This window comes from Molossus molossus, unplaced genomic scaffold, assembly GCF_014108415.1.
Source record: "Molossus molossus isolate mMolMol1 unplaced genomic scaffold, mMolMol1.p scaffold_m16_p_22, whole genome shotgun sequence".
NCBI classification, from domain to species: Eukaryota; Metazoa; Chordata; class Mammalia; order Chiroptera; family Molossidae; genus Molossus; species Molossus molossus.
This window is the reverse complement of record NW_023425358.1, coordinates 16,264,000-16,289,982: the sequence shown is the minus strand read 5'-3', so window position 1 is coordinate 16,289,982 and position 25,983 is coordinate 16,264,000. Positions and strand designations below refer to the sequence as shown.

The 25,983-nt window shown below is 42.4% G+C and overlaps 1 protein-coding gene across 2 annotated transcripts in view; it reads right to left on the bottom strand.

Annotated features, from left to right (window-relative positions):
- Window positions 1–25,972, bottom strand: part of PI4KA (phosphatidylinositol 4-kinase alpha) — a 121,285-nt gene extending 95,313 nt beyond the window's left edge. The window contains exons 1-5 of one of the 2 annotated variants that reach the window (XM_036277116.1): window positions 25,737–25,972; window positions 8,657–8,773; window positions 7,097–7,190; window positions 3,551–3,639; window positions 455–527 (exon numbers count right to left, since the gene is read on the bottom strand). In XM_036277116.1, the coding sequence (XP_036133009.1) occupies window positions 455–527; window positions 3,551–3,639; window positions 7,097–7,190; window positions 8,657–8,773; window positions 25,737–25,889 (526 nt within the window). In that variant the 5' untranslated portion in view covers window positions 25,890–25,972. The remainder of the gene's footprint in view (window positions 1–454; window positions 528–3,550; window positions 3,640–7,096; window positions 7,191–8,656; window positions 8,774–25,736) is intronic. The other variant, XM_036277117.1, reaches the window with a different exon arrangement.
- Window positions 25,973–25,983: the final 11 nt, after the last annotated feature.

Genomic DNA, 25,983 nt, shown 5'->3' with positions numbered 1-25,983 from the left:
CAATAACTTCAGACTATGGCTGTGTCACACACAGTTACCTTCTTTGGGAGGTCTTAGTCTATTCATGGCACATCCAAATCATTTATACAAGTAAGTCATGCTATCATACTTCAACAATATATTTATGAATCATAAATCATGATCATACTGTTAGCCTTACCCTAGAGAAAAAAATGACCTTTGGAAGTCAGACATGTTAGAGATGAAGAAACTTATGCCAGAAGGATGAAGTAATGTGTCCATGATCACTTATCATTCTTAGGTAGCAGACCTGTGCTCATGACCCCCATGAGACCTCTTAGCTAACACACAACAAAGGCAACTAATATAGGAAGGTTTCCATCCATGACATACATAGAGTAGTAAAGAACAGAAAAGAAGATTGAGGAAAAGCAAGGAAAAAAATAATCACAAACCACTCTTTTTAAAAAAAGCCTTGGATCTATAATCATACCTTTTTCTTGAATCTCCAAGGCCTGGCACATTCCCAAAAGGACATGCAAAACCTGAAAAAGTGCCTCTAGAATCTGTGAAAGCCAAGGAAATAGAGCAAACTTTTAAACAAAATCAGAAAAATATTACAAAATTAATTCAGAATTAGTAGGAGTTTCAGACATTATCTTGTCCAACCTCTTATCAGATATAGCACTTCCCACATGAAAGCTCTGCTGAGGGGCTAATCAGTTGACCTTCTAGGGACAGAAACCTTCCCTTTCTGGGGTGGTCCAGAGTTCCTCCTAACACTGGGCCAACGTTGTCCTCCTGGTGCTGAATGGTACCCACCAGTTGTTGGGGCCACTCCTCCCTCCATATTCTGCGAGCAGGAGATAGGCCCCTGAATCCCTTTTCATGGCTAAATACCCCTAGTTCTCTTCATCCATTCCTTATGATTACAAGTCCTTTACGATGTTATTTGTAGGCTTCTGACTTTACTGTAGTCCACTGTGCCAGAAATTGTCTTGAATTGTAGTGCTCAGTATAAAATTCATTAATATTCCAAGGATGCTGGGACTCACTGAGTAACCACTAAACTCAACACAAATTCTAGACTTTCTTATATGTGTCATTAGCTTTCTGGCAGGTACTTTACACTGCTGGCTCAATGACCTCACAGATAAATAAAATACTTAAATCTTTTCCACACATGCTGCTCCCAAGCTCTGCCACCTCTGCTTACATAGCTGGTATTTTTTGCCTATCACTGATCCCTACAAAGCTCACAATACTAACTTTAGTTCAACATACTGCTTGTTTGTTAATGCTGGGAATTATGTTTTCTACAAATGATGTCAACTTGCTTTCTGGTCTTCATTCACAGACCTCGCTCATTTTGCTTCAACAGTAGGAGGTACCTCACCAGTCACCCTTTGGGGTGGTCCTTTGGGCAGTATCTTATGAACTGTTTTGGTGCTCAGCCCATACTCTAGGATGTCAGTAGAGGGACTGTCCAATGCCCGATGAGGACCAACTAGACTATATCCACCTCATTTCCCTCTACTACCATTCTTTGAAAACCCAGGCAAAGAAGAGAATGAAGTTGGTCTGACATGACTTGCTCATAATCAAGTCAAATTTCTTACATTTTCCTAATATTAAATGATGCTAAATAACTTATAAAGACTTGCTCTGGCTGGTTTGGCTTAGCGTTTGGAGCATCGGCCTGTGGACCACAGTCCCAGGTTTGGTTCCCGCTAGGGGCACATACCAAAAACAAAAAACAAAAAAAAACAACTTATAAAGACTTGAAAAGAAATATTTTCCCCATTTCATATACTAAAGTGATGTCATTGTCTTCAGTGTTAACCTTTCAATTTTCATGTTTTTTATAGAAACACCCTTAACTTACAGACTATTAACTTTTTAATATGTAGTTCTAACATATCTAGCTATTTCTTTAACCAACCTACAAATAAAGAACTTAAACTAAGAAAGAATAATGAAGAATGTAATGGCAGAAATACTGACAATAAAACTTAGTTTAATATCAAGAGAAGAGATTTTAAAAATTAAAAACATATACAAAAACTCAAAAAACTTAGGTAACTGGGAACACTTAGCATAGAGGCAAGCAACCAGGAGCTCCTTGGCAGGACCTAAGGATAGCAGCATATAAAAATTTATTTTCAAAATAATAAATCTGCTTAATTAAAAAAAGTATAAAGATTACAATCATATTCTTTGTTTTAAAAAGTACGAAATAGCCCTGGCTGGTTTGCTCAGTGGTTAGAGCGTCGACCTGCGGTCCAGAGAGACCCGGGTTCAGTTCCCACTAAGGGCACGTACCTTGGTTGCAGTTTGTCCCCGGCCCTGGTTGGGTTGTGCGGGTGGCAACTACTCGATGTGTCCCTTTCACATCGATGTTTCTCTCTCTCTCTCTCTCCCTCCCACTCTATCTGAACAAAAAATGGAAAAATGTCCTCGGGTGAGCATAAATAAATAAAATAAAAAGTATGATATAGCCCTGGCCGGTTTGGCTCAGCAGTTAAGAGTGTCAGCCTGAGGACCAGAAAGTCCTGGGTTTGGTTCCTGCCTAGGGTACGTACCTCGGTTGCAGTTTGTCCCCACCCGGGTTGGGGTTGTGTGAGTGGCAACCACTCAATGTGTCTCTCTTGCATCGATGTTTCTCTCTCTCTCCCTACCATTCTATCTGAAGATAAATGCAAAAATGTCCTTGGGTGAGGATTAAATAAATACATAAAATAAAAACTATGAAATAGCCCGGCCGGTGTGGCTCACTGATTGAGCATCAGTTCATACACCAAGAGATTGCTGGTTCGATTCCCAGTCAGAGCATATGCCCAGGTTCTGGGTCAAATCCTCAGTGGGGGGCTGATGCAGGAGGTGGCCAATCGATGTTCTCTCTCATTGATGTTTCTCTCTCTCTCTCCCTCTCCTTTTCTCTCTCTCTAAAATCAATAAAGAAAAAAAAAAAGTATGAAACAGCCCAGTGGGTATGGCTCAGTGGATTGAGTGTTGTCCCTATAGACTGAGAGGTCCTGGTTCAATTCCAGGTCAGGGCACATGCCCAGGTTTCAGGCTTAATCCCCAGCAGGGGGTGTGCAGGAGGCAGCCAATATATGTTTCTCACATCGATGTTTCCCTTTCTCTCCCTTCCTCTCGCTCCAAAAAAAATCAATAAAACCAAATTTTTTTTAAAAAGTATGAAACATTTAAGTAACATTTCCAATAAAATAAAGTATAACCAAAAAAAAATATGAGCACTCAAAAGATTAACTTCAACTATCTAGAAAATCCTCTTCTATGAAAGACTTTAATATCCAACCTAGAGTCAGGAAAATGAGCTGCCTCTGCCCTTTGCTGTCTAGCTCACAGGACTATTTGGAAAGCTGAATGAGATCAGACTCAAGAAATCAATGGGTAACTGGAAAAATACGGTAAGCAAGTATTAAGCACTTCTTAGGTATGCTGTTGATAGTATGAAATAAGTCAAGACAAACAATCCAATCACTTCCAAGTTATTTTTTAGTCTTGTCATCACTTTGTGACTCCTTCTGATCTTATAGAAATACACAATTTACCACATATTTACCTCACTCCTAAGTGAAGGATCCCTGTAAGCCACATCAGATAGCAAGGTTACCAAACAGAAGCTAAAGCTCTCTGCAACTGGGAGGGCACCTGGAATCCATAAAGAAACAAATCAGATCATCACAAAGGGGACACTGGACCCCACCTACTGGTCACCCAATTCAGTATGTTGCTTCTCTCACATGGCCTGCCAACGGATCAGTTTATAGTGGTGACTGCTCTTGTGGAGATAACTCTGAGAAGAATAGAAAGGGGCTCAACATGTTTGCTGAGAATACTCCTACCTTTCTTTTAATAAAATGTTTTGGTTCAATAAACGTAAATGTTCCCTGAGTCAGTTTGAGATTATACAGCATCTCAATATGATGGATTCCATTTTTTATTCCTGACCTAAATAAAAGTGAGAAACCAATCTTGATAGTGTATAAAAGACAAAATATGGAGACTAATTGTAAAATATATATTACTACTACTTTAAACTGAATTAAATGCTTGTATTTTATTTTCTGCTTTATTTTGACAAAGGAAGAAAATCCTAATAAGAACTTCCAAAGAGTTGCTCCATTCCTCATAGGTTTTTAAGCCCTTCCACTACTGAGCCTCCTAACAGGGAGGTTCTTAGGAGCATAGCCTCAAGGTCAAGAAGGGAGCACTATACCCAAAAGACCAAAAGCTAAGCAGTACTTCTATCAAGTGCACCTTCAAAATATTAGTATCTCTGCTGTATAGGTCTAACCATTATTAAATATTTAAACAATTTTGGCCCTGGGCGGTTTGGCTCAGTGGTCAGGGAGTCGGTCCGTGGACCAGAGAGTACCAGATTCGGTTCCCACTAAAGGGCATGTACCTCGGTTGCAGTTTGTCCCCGGCCCTGGTTGGGGTCATGTGGGTGGTGACCACTCGATGTTTCTCTCTTTCTTCCTTCCTTCCTCTCTCCCTCCCCCTCTATCTAAAGATAAATGCAAAAAATGTCCTCGGGTGAGGATAAAAAAATAAAAAATAAATATTTAATCAATTTTGAATACTAAATATTTAACCAAGAACATAGAGCTATCCAGTTTTTTCATGACCACATGCAGAAGAATAATACATGGCAGAAGACTGTTACATTTCTACTTTTGCACTTATTTTAAGATGAAGTTCTAGGTTATTCTCAGACTTGACTGTGCTTCAGAATCACCTGGAGGGCTTGTGAACCACAGACTGACTGCTTCCCAGCCCTAGTTTCTTTCTTTCTATTTAAAAAAAATTTTTATTAAGAGTTTACTTAAGCGAAACTGATGAACATGATAGGGAACAAGATCTCAAATGCTCCCCAGCCCTAGTTTAAGAGTCAGTAGCTCTAATGTGGGAGCTGAGAATCTGCATTTCTGACAAATTCCCAGGTGATGCTGATGCCGCTAGTCCAAGAATGGAACTTTAAGAACTACTATTACAGAGTTTAAAAGTATAACTAATACTGCCTTAATAAAAAAATAAAAGAGGGAAATGTTACCCAATAATTGGAAATTTATATATCTCCAACATTTCAAATAATGCTAAAACTTCCATCCTAATATGAGTCCATGTATATAGAAGTATATTTGTTTTGAAATAAAATAATACAAAAATAGAATCAACATCTACTGGTATTCTATTCCCAGGTTAGATAACAAAGGTGGAATAGATGTTTAACTTTTTAGCAATGATCTCTCTATTTAATTTGTAGTCCTTTAAATTCCAGGACACATACATAATTTGGGCTCCATCAGTTTTAGGCACTGGAGAGCACCAGAAATGATGAAAACCCAAAGGTTAAGAGGAATATAGGCACAAGCAGGATGTTAGCAGATTGAGCCCATCTAACAAATTAGGGCCATCCCTCCAACAAAAAGGACAAGGATATTCTTTACAGCCATCAACCCCCTGCTATATCTGAAGGTGGGCCTCAGGCAGACCTCAGAGAGAGACACACAAGAAAGCTTCACTCTCATGGGTCGTGAACTCTAAAATGCTGGAGGATGCCCTGGCCGGTTTGGCTCAGCAGTTAGATCATCGGCCTGCGGTCCAGAGAGACCGGGGTTCGGTTCCCGCCAAGGGTATGTACCTCGTTTGCAGTTTGTCCCAGGCCCTGGTTGGGTTGTGCGGGTAGCAATCACTCGATGTGTCCCTTTTACGTCGATGTTTCTCTCTATCTCTCTCTCCCCCTCCCTCCCTCCCTCCCATTCTACCTGAATGGAAAAATGTCCTCGGGTGAGGATTAAATAAATAAATAAATAAATAAAAATAAAATGCTGGAGGACTTCCAAGCTGATTTTGGAGTCTTGGGAAACCAGTATACAAGAATATCAGCATTTTAAGTATTTAGCATAACACTGGCATATAGTGGACCTTTATTATAAATATTTCAGGAGGGAGAGAAGAAGAAAGCAAGGAAGGAAAAAAGAGGAAAGGAGGGGATGGCAGTGGAAGGAAAGAGGAAAAAAGATGACCTAACTTTTCCTTTTACCTTAAAGAGAGATCAAAACAAAATACAAATTAAAAAGAACTACATATAAATTGTCCTGGCCAGTTTGGCTCAGCAGTTAAAACATCAGCGTGCAGCCCTGGCCGGTTTGGCTCAGCGGTTGGAGCATCGGCCTGCGGTCCCGAGAGACCCGGGTTCGGTTCCCGCTAAGGGCATGTGCCTCGGTTGCAGTTTGTCCCCGGCCCTGGTTGGTCGTGCGGGTGGCAGCCACTCGATGTGTCCCTTTCACATCGATGTTTCTCTCTCTCTTCCTCTCTCCCCCTCCCACTGTACCTGAACAAAAAGTGGAAAAATGTCCTCAGGTGAGGATAAAAAAAAACATCAGCGTGCGCAGGTACGATTCCGGTCAAGGGCACGTACCTCGGTTGTGGTTCAGTCCCCAGCCTTGGTCAGGGTTGTGAAAGAGGCAACCAATCAATGTGTCTCTCTCATATCGATGTCACTCTCTCTCTCCCTTCCACTCTATCTAAAGATAAATGGAAAAATATCCTCAGGTAAGGATTAAAAAAAAGAAATACACATGAATTTATTCCATTTCTAAAGGTGCAAAGTCTAACTGAAACTTAGCAACAGCACCAAAATAATAAAATATTTATAGTGCACAGGGAGGTGAGTTCTGAACATTCATTTCACCCTTCCTTTTTGGACCAGAAACAATGCAATTTGGAGAACTAACCTCAATCCAGGAGTGAACCAATTCATCTAAGGGTGATAGAGACTGGTTCAGGGACAGGCAAGTGTCTGACCAGTAAGACATGAGAAAAGGTTCCTGAAGGTCTCAAAGCTCCTGTTCACTTTCAGAGTGCAATGGAAAGCCGTCTTGTGCGGCTCTTCCCTCTCCCTACCTTGCCCACAAGTCCAGGACAACAGTGAGCAGGCACAGCCCATATGGCTGCAGGCAGGCAGTTGCCCCAAAGCCAGGATTGGAACCAGCTAGAAGCATCCTAACTGATGTGTGAGTATAATGAAACACTTGGGTCTTACAGAAAATGAACATATATATTCTTCTTTTCATTCAGGGAAAACATTATACAAAATTACCTCTGCCTTTCCGAGCTGTGCTTTCTTCTACCCAATACACTTTTGGAAGACCTCTGAGAAGTTGAAGAAGGTAAGGAACCACAGAATATTTGTGCTTAAAAAGAAAAAAAGATTACATTTAGTAAAACTGGTGACCGGTAGCTTTTTCGCATAGATTAAGCACAAAGTAAAGTATACCTACACACTAATCAACTCAAAGATGAATATTCACATTGTGTGGCACTCTTCCTGCTTCCAAGCAGTTTGTACCACAAGTGCCTAAGAGGAGGGTTAAAACCTGCCCTTCTGAAGCTGAGTGCCCAGCCTGGCTCTGGCCTCTTCTGTGGGGCTGGGCCCCCTAGAGCCACTCCAGAAAAAGGTATGTGTATGCACACACAATAAAAATTGCCTTCACTAAGAGGTGTTCAGAATGCTCCCAAATCCTTCAGTGGGACCCAGGATCAGATTCTCTGGACTGGAGAGAAGCTCACAGCCACAGGCTTCTAAACTTGGTGATGCTTCCATTGCTCATGGCCCTTGGTTGTTTTCTTGTTTTGTTTGTTTTAATATTCTGCTTCACCCTGGCCAGTTTGGCTCAGCAGTTAGAGCATCGGCCCAGGGATCAAAGAGTCATGGGTTTGATTCCAGTCAAGGGAATCAAACTTAGTTGCGCTTCAATCCCCGGCCCTGGTTGGGGTCATGTGGGAGGCAACCAATCGATGTGTCTCTCTCACATCAGTGTTTCTCCCTACCACCCTTTCTCTCTGTCCCACGCTATCTGAAAATCAATGGAAAAATACCCTCAGGTGAGGATTAAATAAATAAATAAATAAATAAATAAATGGCCCAGTAATTTGTACTCTAAAACTTAACTTATACCCATCACAATTTTTAAAACAATAATATATCAAAATTATCTCAAAGAATACTATTCTTTTGGAAGAAAAATAAGTGGTTACTCTGAGTCTGACTGATAAGCATTTTATTGTGATTGAAAATTAAGCCTACTCTGGAGGACACACAATTACTTCATAAAGCATTTTAACTAACTTTCTGGAAAACAAACAAACAAGCAATCGATCTAACTTTTAAGATCATTTATTCACACAGTTCCAAAAACAAAATTTCAGCCCTGGCTGGTTTGGCTCAACGGTTAGAGTGTTGGCCTGTGGACCAGAGTCCGGGGTTCGGTTCCCACTAAGGGCACATACCTTGGTTATGGTTTGTCCCCGGCCCTGGTTAGGGTCATGTGGGTGGCAACAACTCAAAGTGTCTCTCTCACATCGATGTTTCTCTCTCTCTTCCTCTCTCTCTCCCTCCCACTCTGTCTGAAGATAAATGCAAAAATGTCCTTGGGTGAGGATAAAAAAACAAAACAAAACAAAACTTCATAAAGTGTAAATTAAAAGGTCTCATTCCCCTGTTCCACCTATTCTGTCCTACACACCGATAACCACTTTTATTAGGCTTGTATGCATTCTTCTAGTATGCTGTAGGTAAACATAAGAAGGTACACATTTAAATTCTAATCCCACCCCCATTTTATATGGCAGAAACACTGTCAATTTAGTAAAGACTTACCTGAAGATCAGATTCAATGAGAAAAATGCCCAACGCAATTACTGCATCTCTCCGCCTTTCATCTAATTGGAAGATCCCATGGAAATCTACTGGGCACATACAAAGCAGCTTTTGGACCTAGAAAATGAGACCGAAAAAAAAATCACCCATAGTTTTAAAAAGTATCAGCCCACATTCAGAATAAACTAATACCATAAAAGGCCAGTGAGTTGACACAACCAATAAGTCAGGTTTTCCAACTAAAAGATCATAAAAAGGACATCTCCAGCTTCTAAAATTATTAAACACATGCTTCCAAAACACACACACACACATACACACACTCTGAGGAACATGGGTGAAGGGTTACAATAATGTATACACAGAGGAGGTAAAGCATAATAGCTAATAGCTAACACATACACATGGTGTCAGGACAGCCTGCTGTCCCCAATTCCTCCCGGTGGTGACTATAAGCAAGTTACCCAAACCTACCTACAGGCACAGTGCCCCCCGTTAAAGCTCTTTAGTTATTTATTTTTAAACTGGAGATCTAAGAAAGAGATTTGTTTTTATTTTTTAAATATATTTTTATTAATATTTTAGACAGGGAGGAGTGAGAGAGAGAGAAACATTGATATGAGAGAGAAAAACCAATCTGCTGCCTCCTCATGTCCTCTACCAGGGGTCAAGCCCGAAACCTGGGCATGTGCCCTGACTGGGAACCAAATCAGGCTGGGCACTGTTCTCTCTCTCTCCTCTCTATCTCTCCTCCTCCTTCCCTTCCACTACTTTCTCGTAAAAAAAAAAAAAAAAAAAAATCAATGGAAAAAATATCCTTGAGTGAGGATTAACAAAACAAAACAAAAAAAGAAATAAAATAAATATTTTATGAAGTCACAAGAGAAATTATCTGAATAACCATTTACAGAAAAAATACTGTAAGAAAATATATCAAAATGTTAATAGTTTTGAGAGGCAAGATGACCAGTGGTTTTCCATTTCTTCTTTGTGCTGTTTCATATTTGCCAAAATAATATAAGGAATATATTACTTATAAAGATAAACATCCAGTAAGTAAAATAAAAAACATATACATATGAGAGGAGGAGAAATTCATACTTTTTAAATTAAATGCTCAAACAAGAGAATATGAAGTAATAACAAAAGAGGAACAGAAATGTTAAATTCCTACTTTTCTTCAGTGTTCGTCTACAAGGAGAATGCTTCACAACCAGAGGGAAAAATAAAATACAGAGCTGCACCACAATAAAGTGATCACTTCTGAGGCTACAGTCACTTTTACCAGAGAATTCCATATATATTTTTTTTATCCTCACCTGAGGACATTTTTCCTTTTTTTGTTCAGATAGAGTGGGAGGGAGAAAGAGAGAGAGAAACATAGACGTGAAAGGGACACATCAAGTGGTTGCCACCCAACCAGGGCCGGGGACAAACGGCAACCAAGGTACTGCCCTTAGCGGAAACCAAACCCAGGTATCTCTGGACTGCAGTCTGACACTCTAATCACTGAGCCAAACCGGCCAGGGCAAGAATCCCATATCTTGACAGAAAGAATAAAGTCTCTCAAGAAACATCCCTGTACAAGAAATGGAAAGAAGGTAGATTTCTATCAAAATGAGTCAGTGTGATGCAAAGAATGTTGATTAATGAATCAATAGGTAACCAGAGAGAACAGTTTGGGGCCCTGTCAAAGTCCATGTACTCTGCCCTGTCCTGTGCAATACTTAATCAACACCCTGCTTGAACACACAGAAGACACACTATGCCTCAGACATGACAGGTAAAACTGATGTGCGCGTTGGCTGGTTTGGCTCAGCAGTTAGAGCGTCGGCCTGCGGTCCAGAGAGACCTGGGTTCGGTTCCTGCTGGGGGCGTGTACCTCAGTTGCAGTTTGTCCCAGGCCCTGGTTGGTCGTGCGGGTGGCAGCCACTAGATGTGTCCCTTTCACGTCGATGTTTCTCTCTCTCTCTCTCTCTCCCTCCCCCACTCTATCTGAAAAAAAAAAGGAAAAATGTCCTCAGGTAAGGATAAAAGAAAAAAAAAACTGATGTGCTAGAAGACAGAATGGAGACTCAGAAACTCATCAAAACTGGCACAACCTCATCATTAGATATGGAAAAGATATAACAATACAAAAAGAGATAACATCAATATTCCCACATGACACACACATATGATGCTTAATATTTTAAATATTTTTGCTTCCAGACCCTTATTTCTGTCCTTAGAGATTTTGGGGGGCAGGGTAGGAATTTGTTTTGTTTTTGTTATATATAAATAAATCTAATCTTATCTGGCTGGTGTGGCTCAGAGGTTGAGAATCGACCCATGCATCAAGAGATCACCAGTTTGATTCTGGTCAGGACACATACCCAAGTTGTGGGCCCAATCCCCAGTGCAGGGCATGCAGGAGGCAGCCAATTGATGTTCTCTCTCATTGATGTTTCTATCTCTTTCCCTCTCACTTCCTCTCTCTCTAAAATCAATAAAGAAAAAGAAAAATAAATAAATAAATCCAATCTAGATAATTTTTAGGAGAGTGAATTACACATGGACTTTGGAGTTAGACCCAGAGTCACATCCTAGCTCTGGCACAGCCCACTTGAGTGACATGCTGATCCTCAGCTTCCCTATCTATATAGCAGTCCACGTGGAGCTAGATGAAACCTGAACTCAGGACTCACTTCACAGTACATGATAAATACTGCCCATGCTACTGCTTAACACCCTTCAAATGGCTTATAAAAGAGTTAATCAGCCCTGGATGGTGTGACAAGGTTCTTATAGCATTGGCCTGCACCATGAATGGTCAGAGGTTCGATCCCAGTCAAGGGCATGTACCTGGGTTGCACATTTGATCCTGTGCGTTCAGAAAGCAACCAATTGATATGCTCTCACATTGGTGCCCCACCCCCACCCCGTACTCTATCTAAAATATCAATGGAAAAAAATGTCAGGGCACATGGTTAAGTTTTGGGTTTGATCCCAGTCGGGGTGGGTGCAGGAGGCAACCAATGTTTCTCATATCAATGTTTCTCTCTCTCACCCTCCCCCTCTCTCTAAATATCAATGAAAATGTCCTCTGGTGAGGATAAAAAGAGTTAATCAAGTAAATATGCCTTTAACTCATTCATTATTTTTAAAAATATGCTTTTATTGATTTTTTAGAGATATAGAAACATCGATGTGAGAAACATCAATCTCCTGCATGCCCCCTACTGGTGATTAAGCCCCCAACCCCAGCATGTGGCCTGACCAGGAATCAAACAGTGCCCTCTCAGTCCATGGAATGACCCTCAATCCACTGAGCCACACCAGCTAGGCAAACTCGTTCATTATTTATGGGCCCCTGTTTCGTGGGAGAGGCCTTGAGTACTGTGGATACAGAGTAAACCAGGCAGACTGGGCCCCTGCTCTCATTCTAGACCTGAACAGACAAAACAGGTGAATATCAGATGAGATAGGGTAAAATCAACTACAAATTTAAAATAAGAGGCTTAATTCTTCCCGTTGAAATAAGGAATGCCATTTCCCTTTCCTCCTTTTTCTTTGTTCTTTAACATTGAAAACTCACTATTGTACTTTCTTTCTGTAAAACGTACATAAATCCTTTTGAAGACTAGATTGGCAAATTGTAAGCTTTACAACTTAGGAAGGTCTTTCTCAAGGTCCTGGAAGACATCTCTTTGGAATGTAAATACCAAGAAAGATAGCACCCCTATCTCCCAGTTTCTGTGGAGGGTAGGAGCCTAACTTCAGTGGGCTCTTTGCTCCAAGTTGCAATCATAAAGATAGAAGTTTGACTCTGGCTGGCCTGGCTCAATTGGTTGGAGCATCGTCCCATACACTGAAAGGTGGCAGGTTCGATTCCCAGTCAGGGCACATGCCCAGGTTGTGAGTTTGATCCCCAGTTACAGCATGTACAGGAGGCAACCCATCTCTCTCTCTCTCTCTCTCAATCTCACTTTCCCTCTAACCAATTAAAAATATATATATCCTCAGGTAAGGATTTTAAAACTTTGTTTTTCCTCTGATTAAAGCCAATTAGCTAACACAGTCACTCCAATTACAAGGTAAATTAACTATATGTGACAAATGGTGTTGTCCTCTTACTGAGGACTTGTCTTGGTTTACCCTGAAAACATGTATGTGATGGGTTGTATCTGCTTGCTATATAGATGGGTGAGATTTCTTTCTGTTTTTGCAATCTCTTAGTGGATTGCTTGTGATGCATATCATGTTCTGGTTTAATGCTTATTCAATAATAAAAATGTTTTATTTCTCTACTTCCTTTGTGGAAAATGTTTCTGGGTCGAGAGATTATGTTTTTAATTTTATTTCCCCAACAATAGTGCTTACAGGACTACTTTTAATGGGAGTGATTAGGGAAGGCCTCTGTAAGAAGGTGCCCATTATACTGGGACTGATTAAGGAACCAGCTATGACAAATGAGGAAAGAACATTCTGGCAGAGTCTACTGGGGTGGCAGCACCAGGTGAAAAGGGAGAGCAAGGAGTCCAAGCACAAGCAGAAACAACCCCACAGGGCCCCGCAGGCCAGGTTGAAAGCATGGATTGTACTCTAATAGCAATGGGAAACCAGAGCCACTGAGGCACACAAAGAGGCCTTAATGACTCAGGTTTAGAAATGAGGTTTAGAAAAAGCCCTCTAGTTGCTAGCCCTGGCTGGTATGGCTCAACAGTTAGAGCGTCGGACTGCAGTCCAGAGAGACCCGGGTTCGGTTCCCGCTAAGGGCACATACCTCGGTTGCAGTTTGTTCCTGGCCAACCGGCCCTGGTTGGTCATGCGGGTGACAGCCACTCGATGTGTCCCTTTCACATCAATGTTTCTCTCTCTCTCCCTCCCACTCTATCTGAACAAAAAAATGGAAAAAATGTCCTCGGGTGAGGATAAAAAAAAAAAGTACCCAAAGATGGACATCCAGGATATGTGAGGTCTAGAAACACTCCATACAAGGATCAAAGAAATGGTTAACCTAGAGACAATCAGGCTATAAGTAAACACAGCAGTCTTTGTGTATTTGAAGGGCTCCAATAACGTCATCAAAAACAGCAGATACCCCACTGGTAATGTTACAGATACTAGTGCATTTGACTGTCTGCACACTAACCTGTAAGCTCCTTGAGGGCAAAAATTATGTTATCTTTGTAACCCCATCTCTGACACAGTAGACATGAATGATGAGACCCTCTCACTCTTGCCCAGACTGCAGACCCTGCCATCTATTCTTTTCTTTTTTTAAATATTATTTTCTTTATTGATTTTAGAGAGAGAGGAAGGGAGAAAGAGACAGAAACACTGATGAGAGAGAACATCAATGAGCCGCCTCCTGCATGCCGCCCAGTGGGGATTGGGCCCACAACCTGGGCATGTGCCCTGACCGGGAATCAAACCGGTGGCCTCTTGGTGCACGGGTTGATGCTCAACCACTGAGCCACACCAGTTGGGCCCTGCCTTCTATTCTTACTTATTGCCCAAACTTCACACTGACCAGCATGGCAAGTTCTCTTCTCAACCCAGACCCTCCCCTATGTGTGGGGGCTGGTGTCAGCCCATCCTGGCACTTGTCTCAGAAGGCAGACACAAACCCCAAGGTCTCCTCCTTTATGTCAAATATAAGAAATGGATTTCTCCTCACAGGGCAGGTGTTCTGGTTTGGGTTTGTTTTTCTGTTTGCTAGTTCTTTTGGTTTTTTTAGGTATTACTCTCTTATCTGGAAACTAATACTCAAAATGCACATAAACATGAGCTTTAGTAATATCCCAGAATAAGTTTTCAGCATCATGAACATGTCTAAACCCTACTGCCCATGCCTCTGTCACCATACCTGGTAGAGATATCTGAAAGGTAGCACAGGCTTTACCATCCTTGTCTCCTCTGAACTGCCTGGGCACCCCTATTTCAAATGCCTATTAGGGCTCTGGGCTACTCTGACTTCAGAACTTCCTCTCCCACGCTACTCACTTAAAAATATTTAAATAGCTCTGGCCAGTTGGGCTCAGCAGTTAGAGCGTCAACCCGCGGACCAAAGAGTGATGGGTTCAATTCCAGTCAAGGGCATGTACTTCGGTTGTGGTTTGGTCCTGGCCCTGGTCAGCGTCATGCAGGAGGAAACCAGTCTATGTGTCCCTCTCATGTCAGTGTTTCTCTCTCTCTTCGTCCCTCCCACTCTACCTAAAAATAAATACAAAAATATCGAGTGAGGATTTTTTTTTGTTTTTGTTTTTTTGTTTTTTTTATCCTCACCCGAGGACATTTTTCCATTTTTTGTTCAGGTAGAGTGGGGGGGGGGAGAGAGCAACAGAGAGAGAGAGAGAAACATCGATGTGAAAGGGACACATCGAGTGGCTGCCACCCGCACGACTGACCAGGGCCGGGGACAAACTGCAACCGAGGTACGCGCCCTTAGTGGGAACCGAACCCGGGTCTCTCAGGACCGCAGGCCGACGCTCTAACCGCTGAGCCAAACTGGCCAGGGCTCGAGTGAGGATTTTTTAAAAATAAAATAAAAATATTTAAATAGAAGTCAGCGGTGACAATTTAGAAATAGCTCTAAAAGCTGGGCACAAAGTTTTAAATGTGGACAGATACCAAAAGAACTAATAAACAACTTAAAAGGTCTACCTAACAATTCAGAGATGCATGAATTACAGTGGTGTGGCAGGCAGAATAAGTGTCCCCCAAAGACACCTGTATACTAATCCCTGAAACCTGTTAATATGTTACCTCACATAGCAAAAGGAACTTTGCAGGTATGATTAGGTTAAGGACCTTCAAATGGAAAGATTATCCTGGATTGCTTGGGTGGGCCCAGTATAGTCACAAAGGTTCTCAACAGTAGACAAGAGAGGTAGAAGAGATCAGAGTGATGTGACATGAGGGTCTGACCCCATGCTGCTGGCTTTGAAGATGGAGGAAAGGGCCATGAATCAAGAATATGGGTTGGACTTCCAGTCAAGATGCCGGCGTAGGTAAACGCAGTATCCTGTCCTCCCACAACCACATCAAAGTTACAACTAAACTACAGAACAACCATCATTCAAAACCACTTGAAATCAAGCTGAATGGAAGTCCTACAACTATGGAATTAAAGAAGCAGCCACATGGAGACTGGTAGGAGGGGCGGAGGCAGACGGGCTGGTCCCACACCCACGTGTGGTGGATAAAAATCAGGACACCTCGGCTGGGAAGGTCCTCTCTGAGGACTGAGGGGTCCCCGTCCCACACCAGGCACCCCGCTCAGGATTCCAGTGCCAAAAAGAGAAGTCCCCATAACTTCTGGCTGGAAAAACCAGCGGAAACTGAGGCTCAGGGAGACTGAGGTGGCTGGAGCCCCAGGCAGCTCCTCTTAAAGGGCCCATGCACGGACTTATAGGACTCACACCCTCTAAGCTTGGAGGGGAGGCAGCTCGAGGGGCGCCAGAGACATACAGGGAAGAACTGAGCTGTTTGGCATTGGAGCGAGGGCTGGAGAGAGGGCTTTCTCCGGGAAAAATATGCTGTCAGAGCCCTTCCCTTGGGCGGCAGATAGCCGCCATATCTGGGACTCCAGCAACCTGGCTCATACTGGTTGCCCTGCCCTGGTGATTCCCTGAGGCCCCACTCAACTTTCAGGCCCACCCAAGCTGTTGCCAGTTGCTTAACCATAGGATTGGCCTGTCTTGGAATCTACTTCAGGTTTTCCTAAATTCTTTCAAACAAGCAGCATCTGATCTCAGCTATGTATTACTCCTTAAGTAATACATAGAAAAAAACACAGGGAGGCAGCCAAAATGAGGAGACAAAGAAATAGGTCCCAAATGAAAGAACAGAAAAAAATCTCCAGGAAAAGAACTAAGCGAAATGGAGATAAGCAACCTAACAGATGCTGAGTCCAAAATACTGCTTATAAGGATGCTCAGATAACTTAGTGAGGACCTCAAGAGCAAATAAGAGGACCTGTCAGAAATGATGGATGCTCAGTCAGAAATGAAGGAGGCACTAACTGAAATAAAGAATAATTTACACAGATTCAATAGTAGAGTACGTAAACCCAAGAAGCAAACCATCGATTTGGAATAAAAGGAAGCAAAAAACACCCAATCAGAACAGCAAAAAGAAAAGAGAATCCAAAAAAATGAGGATAGTGTAAGGAGCCTCTGCGACAACTTCAAGTATGCCAACATTTGCATCTTGGGGGTGCCAGGAGGAGAAGAGAGAGAATAAGAAATTGAAAACCTATTTGAAATAATAATGGCAGAAAACTTCCCTAACTTGGTGAAGGAAACGGACATATAAATCCAGGAAGCACAGAGAGTCCCAAACAAGATGAACCCCAAGAGGCCCACACCAAGACACATCATCATCAAAATGCAAAAGATTCAAGACAAAGAGAGAATCTTAAAAGCAGCAAGAGAAAAGCAATTAGTTACCTACAAGGGAGTTCCCACAAGACTGTTAGCTGATTTCTCAAAAGAAACTTTGCAGGCCAGAAGGGAGTGGCAAGAAATATTCAGAGTGATGAAAAGCAAGAACCTACAACCAAGATTACTCTATCCTGCAAAGCTGTCATTTAGAATCGATGGCCATATAACGAATTTTCCAGACAAGAAAAAGTTAAAGGAGTTCATCACCACCAAATCGTTATTATATGAAATGATGAAGGGTCTTTTTGAAGAAAAAGATAAAATATATGAACAAACAAAATAGCAATGAATACATATCTATTGACAATGGAATCTACAAACAAAATGAACAGGCAGAACAGAAACATTCTCATAGATACAGACAACATTTTGTTGGGTGCCAGACGGGAGTGGGGTTGGGGGAATGGGTGAAAAAGGTGAAGGGATTAAGAACAAATTGGTTGCTAGACTGACAAACCTCAAAGGGAAAGGGGTTGGGGGGTGGGAAGAAATAACCCAAAGAACTTATATGCATAACCAATGGACACAGACAACAGTGTGGGAAAAGACGGAAGGGGAGCGGGAGTGGGAAGGAGGGGGTCCATGGGGAAAAATGAGGAACATCTGTAATACATTCAACAATAAAGAAGAAGAAGAAGAAGAATATGGGAGCCTTGAGAAGCTATAAAAGACATGGAGATGGGTTCTCCCCTAAAATTTCCAGGAAGGTACGCAGCCCTGCCATCACCTTGATTTTAGTCTAGTAAGACCAGTGTTGGGCTTCTAATCTACAAGACTGAAAAACAATAAATCTGTGTTGTTCTAAACCACTAAATTTACGGTAATTTGTCAAAGCAGCTAATAAGTATTACACTAATAAGAAACTAATACAATTAGTCACAAAGTATTAAAACTAATACTTTAGGAAACTAATACAATTAGTCACAAAGTATTAAACTCAGACCCTGGCCTGCCTAGCAATAAAGATACAAAAATTAGTACTCAGATTACAGGCAATATTTATTTACTTCTTTATTCTTTTCTGTATTTTCCTTAATGATCATTGTTAACTTCAGAATCAGAAAAAGAAATTTTTTTAAATAGTAGAAACAACTTTCCCATTAATACAAATCTTATTTTTGGAGGCATAATAATATTTATACTCTTAGAACTCAAAGTAAGAGAAAAAAAGCGTAATCTTTTTTTTTTTCTTTATTGAGAGAGGAAGGGAAAGGGAGAAAGAGATAGAAACACTGATGAGAGAAAACATCGATTGGCCGCATCCTGCATACCCCACACTGGGGACTGGGTCCACAATGTGGGCATATGCCCTGACCGGGAATCAAACGGTGACCTCTTGATACATGGGTCAATGCTCAATCAATGAGCCACACCGGCTGGCAAAAAAGTGTAATCTTTCAATGGATAGAATCTAAGTAATCCCAGGACAAAGAAGTAATACAAAACTGAAAGAATATCTGATCTAGTAAGCTAAGTAGATGTTTACCACATTCAATGGTCCTATAACTTCTTTAATTTCAATATCTTAATATTATAAAATAACTCCTACTTAAATATAACTTCCCTCAGAGTCTCAATATAAGTAAAAAAGTTTTTGTTTTTTTTTTAATCCTCACCCAAGTACATTTTCCATTTTTTGTTTAGATAGAGTAGGAGGAAGACAGAGGAAGAGAGTGAGAGAGAAACAGCGACATGAAAGGGACACATCAAATGGCTGCCACCTGCACGACCAACCAGGGCCAGGGACAAATTGCAACCGAGGTACGCGCCCTTAGCAGGAACCGAACCCGGGTCTCTCTGGACCGCAGGCCGACACTCTAACCGCTAAGCCAAACCAGCCAGGGCAAAAGTTTTCTCTTTTTAATGGAGCAATAGATGCAGCTACAGCAGCCCTGACAGAGACATGAATGGTTGCAACAACAGGCACAGCAGAGACCAACACAGGTACCATTTGAAACAAGAGACCAGAGCCCATAAAGCTTAATCTTGCAAAAATGATATTGAAAAAATTTCACAGCTATGTGTAAATAAGAACCAAATTTATTAAATAACCTTATTAGCCAAAAATGAAAAGAGGAAAAAATAGAATGTGACATTGAGCTTAATTTGGTATAATTTCTCTAAAGAAATACAGAATGCACAAAAGCTCAATTACTACACTGAAATGATGCTCACCTGGACCTCAGACTTGAGGACCACTAAAAAATCCCAAATATATGCAGGATTATAGATGAAGGGTTGCAAGAGCTCTCACACAGTCAAATGCCAAAAGTCCACTTGCAGGCAGATCATTGTGTGTTATTCTATCCTTGTGTTACAGGCTAGGCACAATCTTATTAGGGAATAGGTTCTTTTTTTTTTTTATCCTCACCAGAGGACATTTTTCGATATTTTGTTCAGATAGAGTGGGAGGGAGAGAGAGAGAGAGAGAAATATCGATGTGAAAGGGACACATCGAGTGGTTGCCATCAACACGACCCAACCAGGGCCAGGCACAAACTTCAACCGAGGTATGTGCCTTTAGTGGGAACCAAACCCCGGTCTCTCTGGACCGCAGGCCAACGCTCCAACCGCTAAGCCAAACTGGCCAGGGCTAGGCAATAGGTTCTTAACTAGACCTCTCTCTGACTTGTCCTTCCCTACTCCAATATCACCACTTCCAGCTCATGCACCTTCAATGGCTCCCCATTCCAATGAACACTCCATGTACACTCCCAGACTAGCAATGAAGGTCCTCCCCAACTTCCTGAACACCCAGACTCAAATACAACACTCACTTCTCCCTGCCCCGCCTTTTCCATGGTCTTCACCCATCTGCAACATTTCGTTCAACCTGCCTCATCTTCCCTATACAATTTTTACCAATCCATCTCATCTGTCTCCTGCTTCTCAAAGTTTTTTCCAGCCAGACCCTGCAATATAATGTGATCTCTTTCATCACACCTCTCTGTAGCCACCTCTCCAAGAACTCTGGATTTCTCTTGAGATAATTATTTTTTACATCTTATTTTGATGCTACTTGTATACTCATCTTCTGCTCACTGCAAATAGAACTCTGTTCCCCTAATCACTGGATCTACAGCACCCTACTTAACCAGAAACTTAACAACTATTTAGTGGACCTAAAGGGGCCAGTGTAACACACCTCACAGGTATTTAATGAAATGAGAAAGAGAAGAAAGAGGACCACTAGAACTCACTCAGGCTTCTTACTGTAGTGTTCAACTATGTTGTGATACTTGTCATATAATCAGTACCAGGCATGGTGTTGGCATGCATCTGGCCCTGAACAAATATGTACTGAATCATCAAATGAATGGAAGGATTGCAGAATAATCAAAGTGATGTGTAATATACAGTTACTCCTTTACAAGCCTTACAATCCAATGGGAGTTGCAAAACCAATAAAAATGACATGACAACTAGTGAATAACACAAGTCAGAAACCAAATGATGGAGAGCCCAGAAAACCTAGCACAAGGTCCAGGCTCTGATGCAAAGTGCCCTCAGAAACTGAGATTCTTGTGAGAAAAATATGTGAAGACTTGAACCCAGATCCAACAGAAGTTGTCACACATCAGATAAGGGCGAACCAGCTCTGGTGAGTGTCACAATCCAAATACTAACAGCTAACAGTTAATGAGCATTTATCACATGCCACACGCTAGTCTGTGTTATTTCATCTAATCATCACAACAATGTATTAGGAAAATATCAGTTATCCCCATTCTACAGATTAAGAAACTGAGACAGAAAGGTTCAAGTCCTAATGCAGAATAAAACTTTGATGCTGTAATAAAAAAATGGAAAGACAAAATAACAATGAATTATTTTTTCAGAATTTTACAACAAAGAAGCTGTTTTCAGGTAGGTGTGGGATGTAGAGCTTGTCATTATAAAAAGTCACTAAGCTTAGAGAGCCAGGGTTACTCTCACAAAAAGGATCGAGAGGGGCTCTACACACCACTTTGAAGAGAAAATAAGCCAAGGGACCACAGGGAGGCAACAGAGATAACTTACATAGACTTTGATAAGAATTCCTGACAGCACTGTAATTCAAGGCTATCTAAAAAAGGGAATTTAGGCCCTGGCTTGTGTGTCAGTTGGTTGGAGTGTCATCCTGTATACCAAAAGGCTGTGGGTTCGATTCTCTGTCTGGGTACATACCCGGGTTGTGGGTTCGACCCCTGGTGGGGTGCAGATGGGAGGTAACCAATCAAAGTCTCTCTCTCTCATTCTCCCTTCCTCTCCCTCTAAAATCAATAAAAGAATATCCTTGGGTAAGAAATACTTTTCTTAAAGAGGGAATTTAGATTGCCAAGGTAAGGAAATGCCAAAACAAAGAGAAAATAAGATGCCCTCACACGTTGCAGATGAGAATCAAATAACAGTGGGTGTAGGTAAGGTATCTGGGTCAAACAGAGCTACAATAATAGCATTACAAGCTGACTAATTAAGCAATTCTTTAAAAAGCATACAACTTTTGTTATCTGAAACCTCTGGGAATAGTCTTTCTGGAAAAACAAAATTCCCTGAGAATTAAAGATGAAGCTTTTAATATTAGTGGTAGTTTTTTTCTGTTTATTTCGGTTTTTGCTAAACTATTTTTTAAATTGTTCTTTCTCTTAAATAAAATTTTTTTTTAACCCTCACCCGAGGACATTCTTCCATTTTTTGTTCAGATACAGTGGAAGGGAAAGAGAGGAAGAGAGAGAGAAATGTCAACGTGAAAGGGACACATCGAGTGGCTGCCTCCCACATGACCCAACCAGGGCCAGGGACAAACCACAACCGAGGTACACGCCCCTAGTGGGAACCGAACCCAGGTCTCTCGGGACTGCAAGCCGACGCTCTAACCGCCGAACCAAACTGGCCAGGGCTAAATTTTTTTCTTTATTGATTTTAGAGAGAGAGGAAGGGAGAGGGAGAGATAGAAACATTGATGAGAGAGAACATCGACTGGCTACCTCCTGCATGCCTCCCACTGGAGATTCTGCCCACAACCTGGGCATGTGCCCTAACCAGGAATCGAACAGGGACCTCTTGATACATGGGTCGACGCTCAATCACTGAGCCACACCAGCCAGGCATAAATTGTTCTTTCTTGAAGGTACTGCTCCTGCCCTGGCCAGTGTGGCTCAGTTGGTTGGAGGATCATCTCGTACACCAAGAGGCTGTGGGTTCAATTCCAGTCAGGGCACATACCTTGGTTGCAGGTTCAATCGCAGGTCGAGGCACATGCAGAAGACAACCAATCAATGTTTTCTCTCACATCAATTGTTCTCTCTCACATCAATGTTTCTCTCTCTCTCTAAAATCAATAAGCATATTCTCAGGTGAGGATTTAAAAAAAATGAAAGGTACTATTCCTTAGACAGAGAACACTGAACATATTTAACATTTCTAAGTAACACAGAGCTATCAGAATAAACAAAGGTGACTGTGACATGGCGCACAAGAAGCTGCAGGTACAGGTGACAGAGCACCTGCTCCTACAAGCAGCCTGGGAGGAGGATTTCATTAAACATGGCTCTTTGGGTCATCTGCAGATGATTGCATGACCTATTAACATGGCTTTCTACAACATTCAACACAGGCAACCCTACATGGGCCTTTCTATACAACTAATGAGCCACCATTCTTGAGCCCCGCTCATGTGCCTGGCAGGGAACCACACATGAAATGCACATCTCTGATTCCTGGTACATCATTTCCACAGGAAGTACTCCAATGATTAGAGAAACTGCACAGAGTCAGGACGTTCTGATTTTCAGTCCAGTTTTGCCACTTCTTACCTAAGTGATCCTAGATAAATAAAAAAAACGTAACTGAAGATCTCTGCCTTTGTATTTCCTTCTGTAAAATGTGGACAAAACACTAAGTGTATGTGTGTGTACAGAAGCATACGTAATCTTGTGTCTTATTATTATTATTTTTAATCCTCACCCGAGGACATTCCATTTTTTGTTCAGGTAGAGTGGGAGGGAGAGAGAGAAACAGAGAGAGAGAGAAACATCGATGTGAAAGGAACACATCGAGTGGCTGCCACCCCACAACCGACCAGGGCCGGGGACAAACTGCAACCGAGGTACATGCCCTTAGCGGGAACCGAACCCGGGTCTCTCAGGACCGCAGGCCGACGCTCTAACCGCTGAGCCAAACCGGCCAGGGTGTAATCTTGTGTCTTAAAACCATGCCAAGCCCTGGCCAGTTTAGCTCAGCAGTTGGAGTGTTGGCCCTCCAACCAAAGGGTTGTGGGTTCAATTCCCACTCAAGGTCACGTACCTGGGTTGCAGGTTCAATCCTAGGCCCTGGTTAGGGTTGTATGGGAGGCAACCAGTCAATGTGTCTCTCTCACATCGATGTTTTTTTCTCTCTCTCTCTCCTTCCCTCCCTCTCTCTCTATCTGAAAAATCAATGGAAAAAAGTCCTCGGGTGAAGATTTTAAAAAAAAAAGATGACTAGACCGATTTTTAATAATATCTGCTCCAGTAATAAAATCCTATGATCCAAGAACTTCCACCAGCAGCCATGAGGGAATAACAGGGCCTGGATTTATCTTCCTGCCATAAAACAACTAGGAAAATGGACAGATGTAAGAGTACAGGATTGTAATACCTGAGAGAGAGGAAACAAAGTGAGCTCTATGATGGCCCTGGTTTTCTACCAGAAGACACATCCTGGACCACAGAACAGGGAAGGGCATCCCAGGCAGATAATGTTGGTCTCACTAAATTGGAGAGACAGACATGGTAATACAGAGGTCTAAAGCTACTGAAAATTCTGAAGAGACCTCAATAGGAAAAAAGCTCCAGAAATCTGCAACAGAGTTCCCTGAGCATTTAATGAATACTAAGATAAACCAGTATAGGTTGATAGCCATAAAGTTGGACAAAGAACACCTAGAGAATTGGGAGCTGAATAGTTCCCAGAGATCATACAGAGCTGTGAGGAGTCTGAAGTTATCCCAGTCAGAGTGGAAAGCCCTCAAAGTATTCAGTAGAGACCTCAGAAGTGCCACATAGTGGAGCTAAACTATCCCTGGAGCAAACATTTTGCCCTAACAAAGTTTAAAAATCAGCTTTGCAACTCAGGAAAAGGAAGTCAAACAAATCCAATTAAAATGTGCAGAGGACTGAAAAGATACTTCTCCAAACAGGACATCCAAATGGCCAAAAGACATGAAAAAATGCTTAATGTCACGGATTATCAGAGAAATGCAAATTATAACAACTATGAGGTATCACCTCACATCTGCCAGAATGGCTCCCTCCAACAAGTCATCAAACAAGTGCTGGAGAGAATGTGGAGAAAAGAGCACTTTTAGTGACCTGTCCAGTTACACCAACGTAAACAAATGACACAGGATTTAAATTCAGATGGTCCTATCTCTGTAACTCATATTCTTTCCATTCTATTGTACTCCTTTAACTAGAAGTCAGGTTGGCATCAGTCTCCCAAGAACTGCTCACCCTGCATTTGAATGGTAAACCAAGTGTGGGAGGTACAAAAGCAAGGAAGAACTAGGCCACTCTGCCAAAGCACCTAAAACAGCATTTCAGCTTCACCCTTCACCAGAACCACAAAACCACTCCCAACTACAGCAGGCCAGACTCCAATCACCACTGCTCTCCTACTGTCAGACAACATTCTCTTCTCATCTGCCAGAAAGCTATGTGGGGAAAAAATCCCATCCCTTCAATACTAACACACTGTAATGAGTCTCATCACACACTGGTGTGATTCATAGAAAGCTAACCTTTACTGTTCACCTACTCTGTACCTAGGTCTGTGCAAGGCACTTCATGCTTGAACTCAATAAATCCTCAAGAACCACTTCATTTCACAGATAAGGAAACAGAGGCTCTGAGAGTTGAAGTAACTTATCTAAGCCAATGCACAGTAAGTGACAGTGCAGGGATGAAACAGGTCTGAATCTAAAATCTATGTTCTTTCCAGGCACACCTTTTAGTTACCGTTCACCTTTCTCCCAAGATAAGGATTCTAATGGCATAAATTATTTTTCCTCTGAAGCAATTCCCAGTTCAAGTCCCTGCCCACTGATAGTTGACTCGTGCTTCCCTGCCACACTGTCCCTACTTCAGTCTTCTACCCAATCTAACGCCCCCTCTAGTGTCACAGAAAAACAATGCGCAGTATATTTGCATTTTAGAAAGCACTTCCAGAAACACTAGCTTATCTGCCCTTCACAGTTCCGTGAACCAGGCAAAGTAGGTAAAAGCACCCCCATTTTACAAGAAAGGCATCTCCCCAACGTCACAGAATAAAAAGCAGGGAAAATTGGGAGCAGAGCTCCAAAACTGTACCATGGTCCTAGGCTCTTGCCACTGCTCCTCACTGCCGCCCCCGCCCCAACGATGTCACAAGGTGCCCCCTCGGCTCGAACCCCGGCCTGTAGTTCACACATCCATCTCACGCCCACCCACCAGCAGTGTCCCCGCCTATGCACACGGCCCACTCCCCACACGGGCTTCCTCACCCCGCCAGCCACCTCAGCTCATGAGCCATCTCCCCACACAGGCAGTACGCGACCGCCTTCTCGGCCTCCTGCAGACCCTCGCCCAGCCTCCCCTCGTTGGCACCCCAGCCCTCCTCTCCTGTCACTTCGCGGCCGGGTCGGCCCAGAGTACCTTCTCCAAGGATGCAGGTCTCTGCACTGCCAGAGAGCGGGCCAATGACAGAACCGTGTTGAAATAGAAACCCCGAGAGACACTGGAGCCGCAGCCGGAACCGCAGCTGGAACCACAGCTGGACCCGCTGCTTCCTCGGGCCGCCGCCATCATTGCGCGCACAGCGGCGCTGCCCGCCGGCTTCCCGAACCGGCCCGCCAGCTCCAGAGCTCACCGCGCAGGCGCGGCTGCATCCGGCTTCCCCACC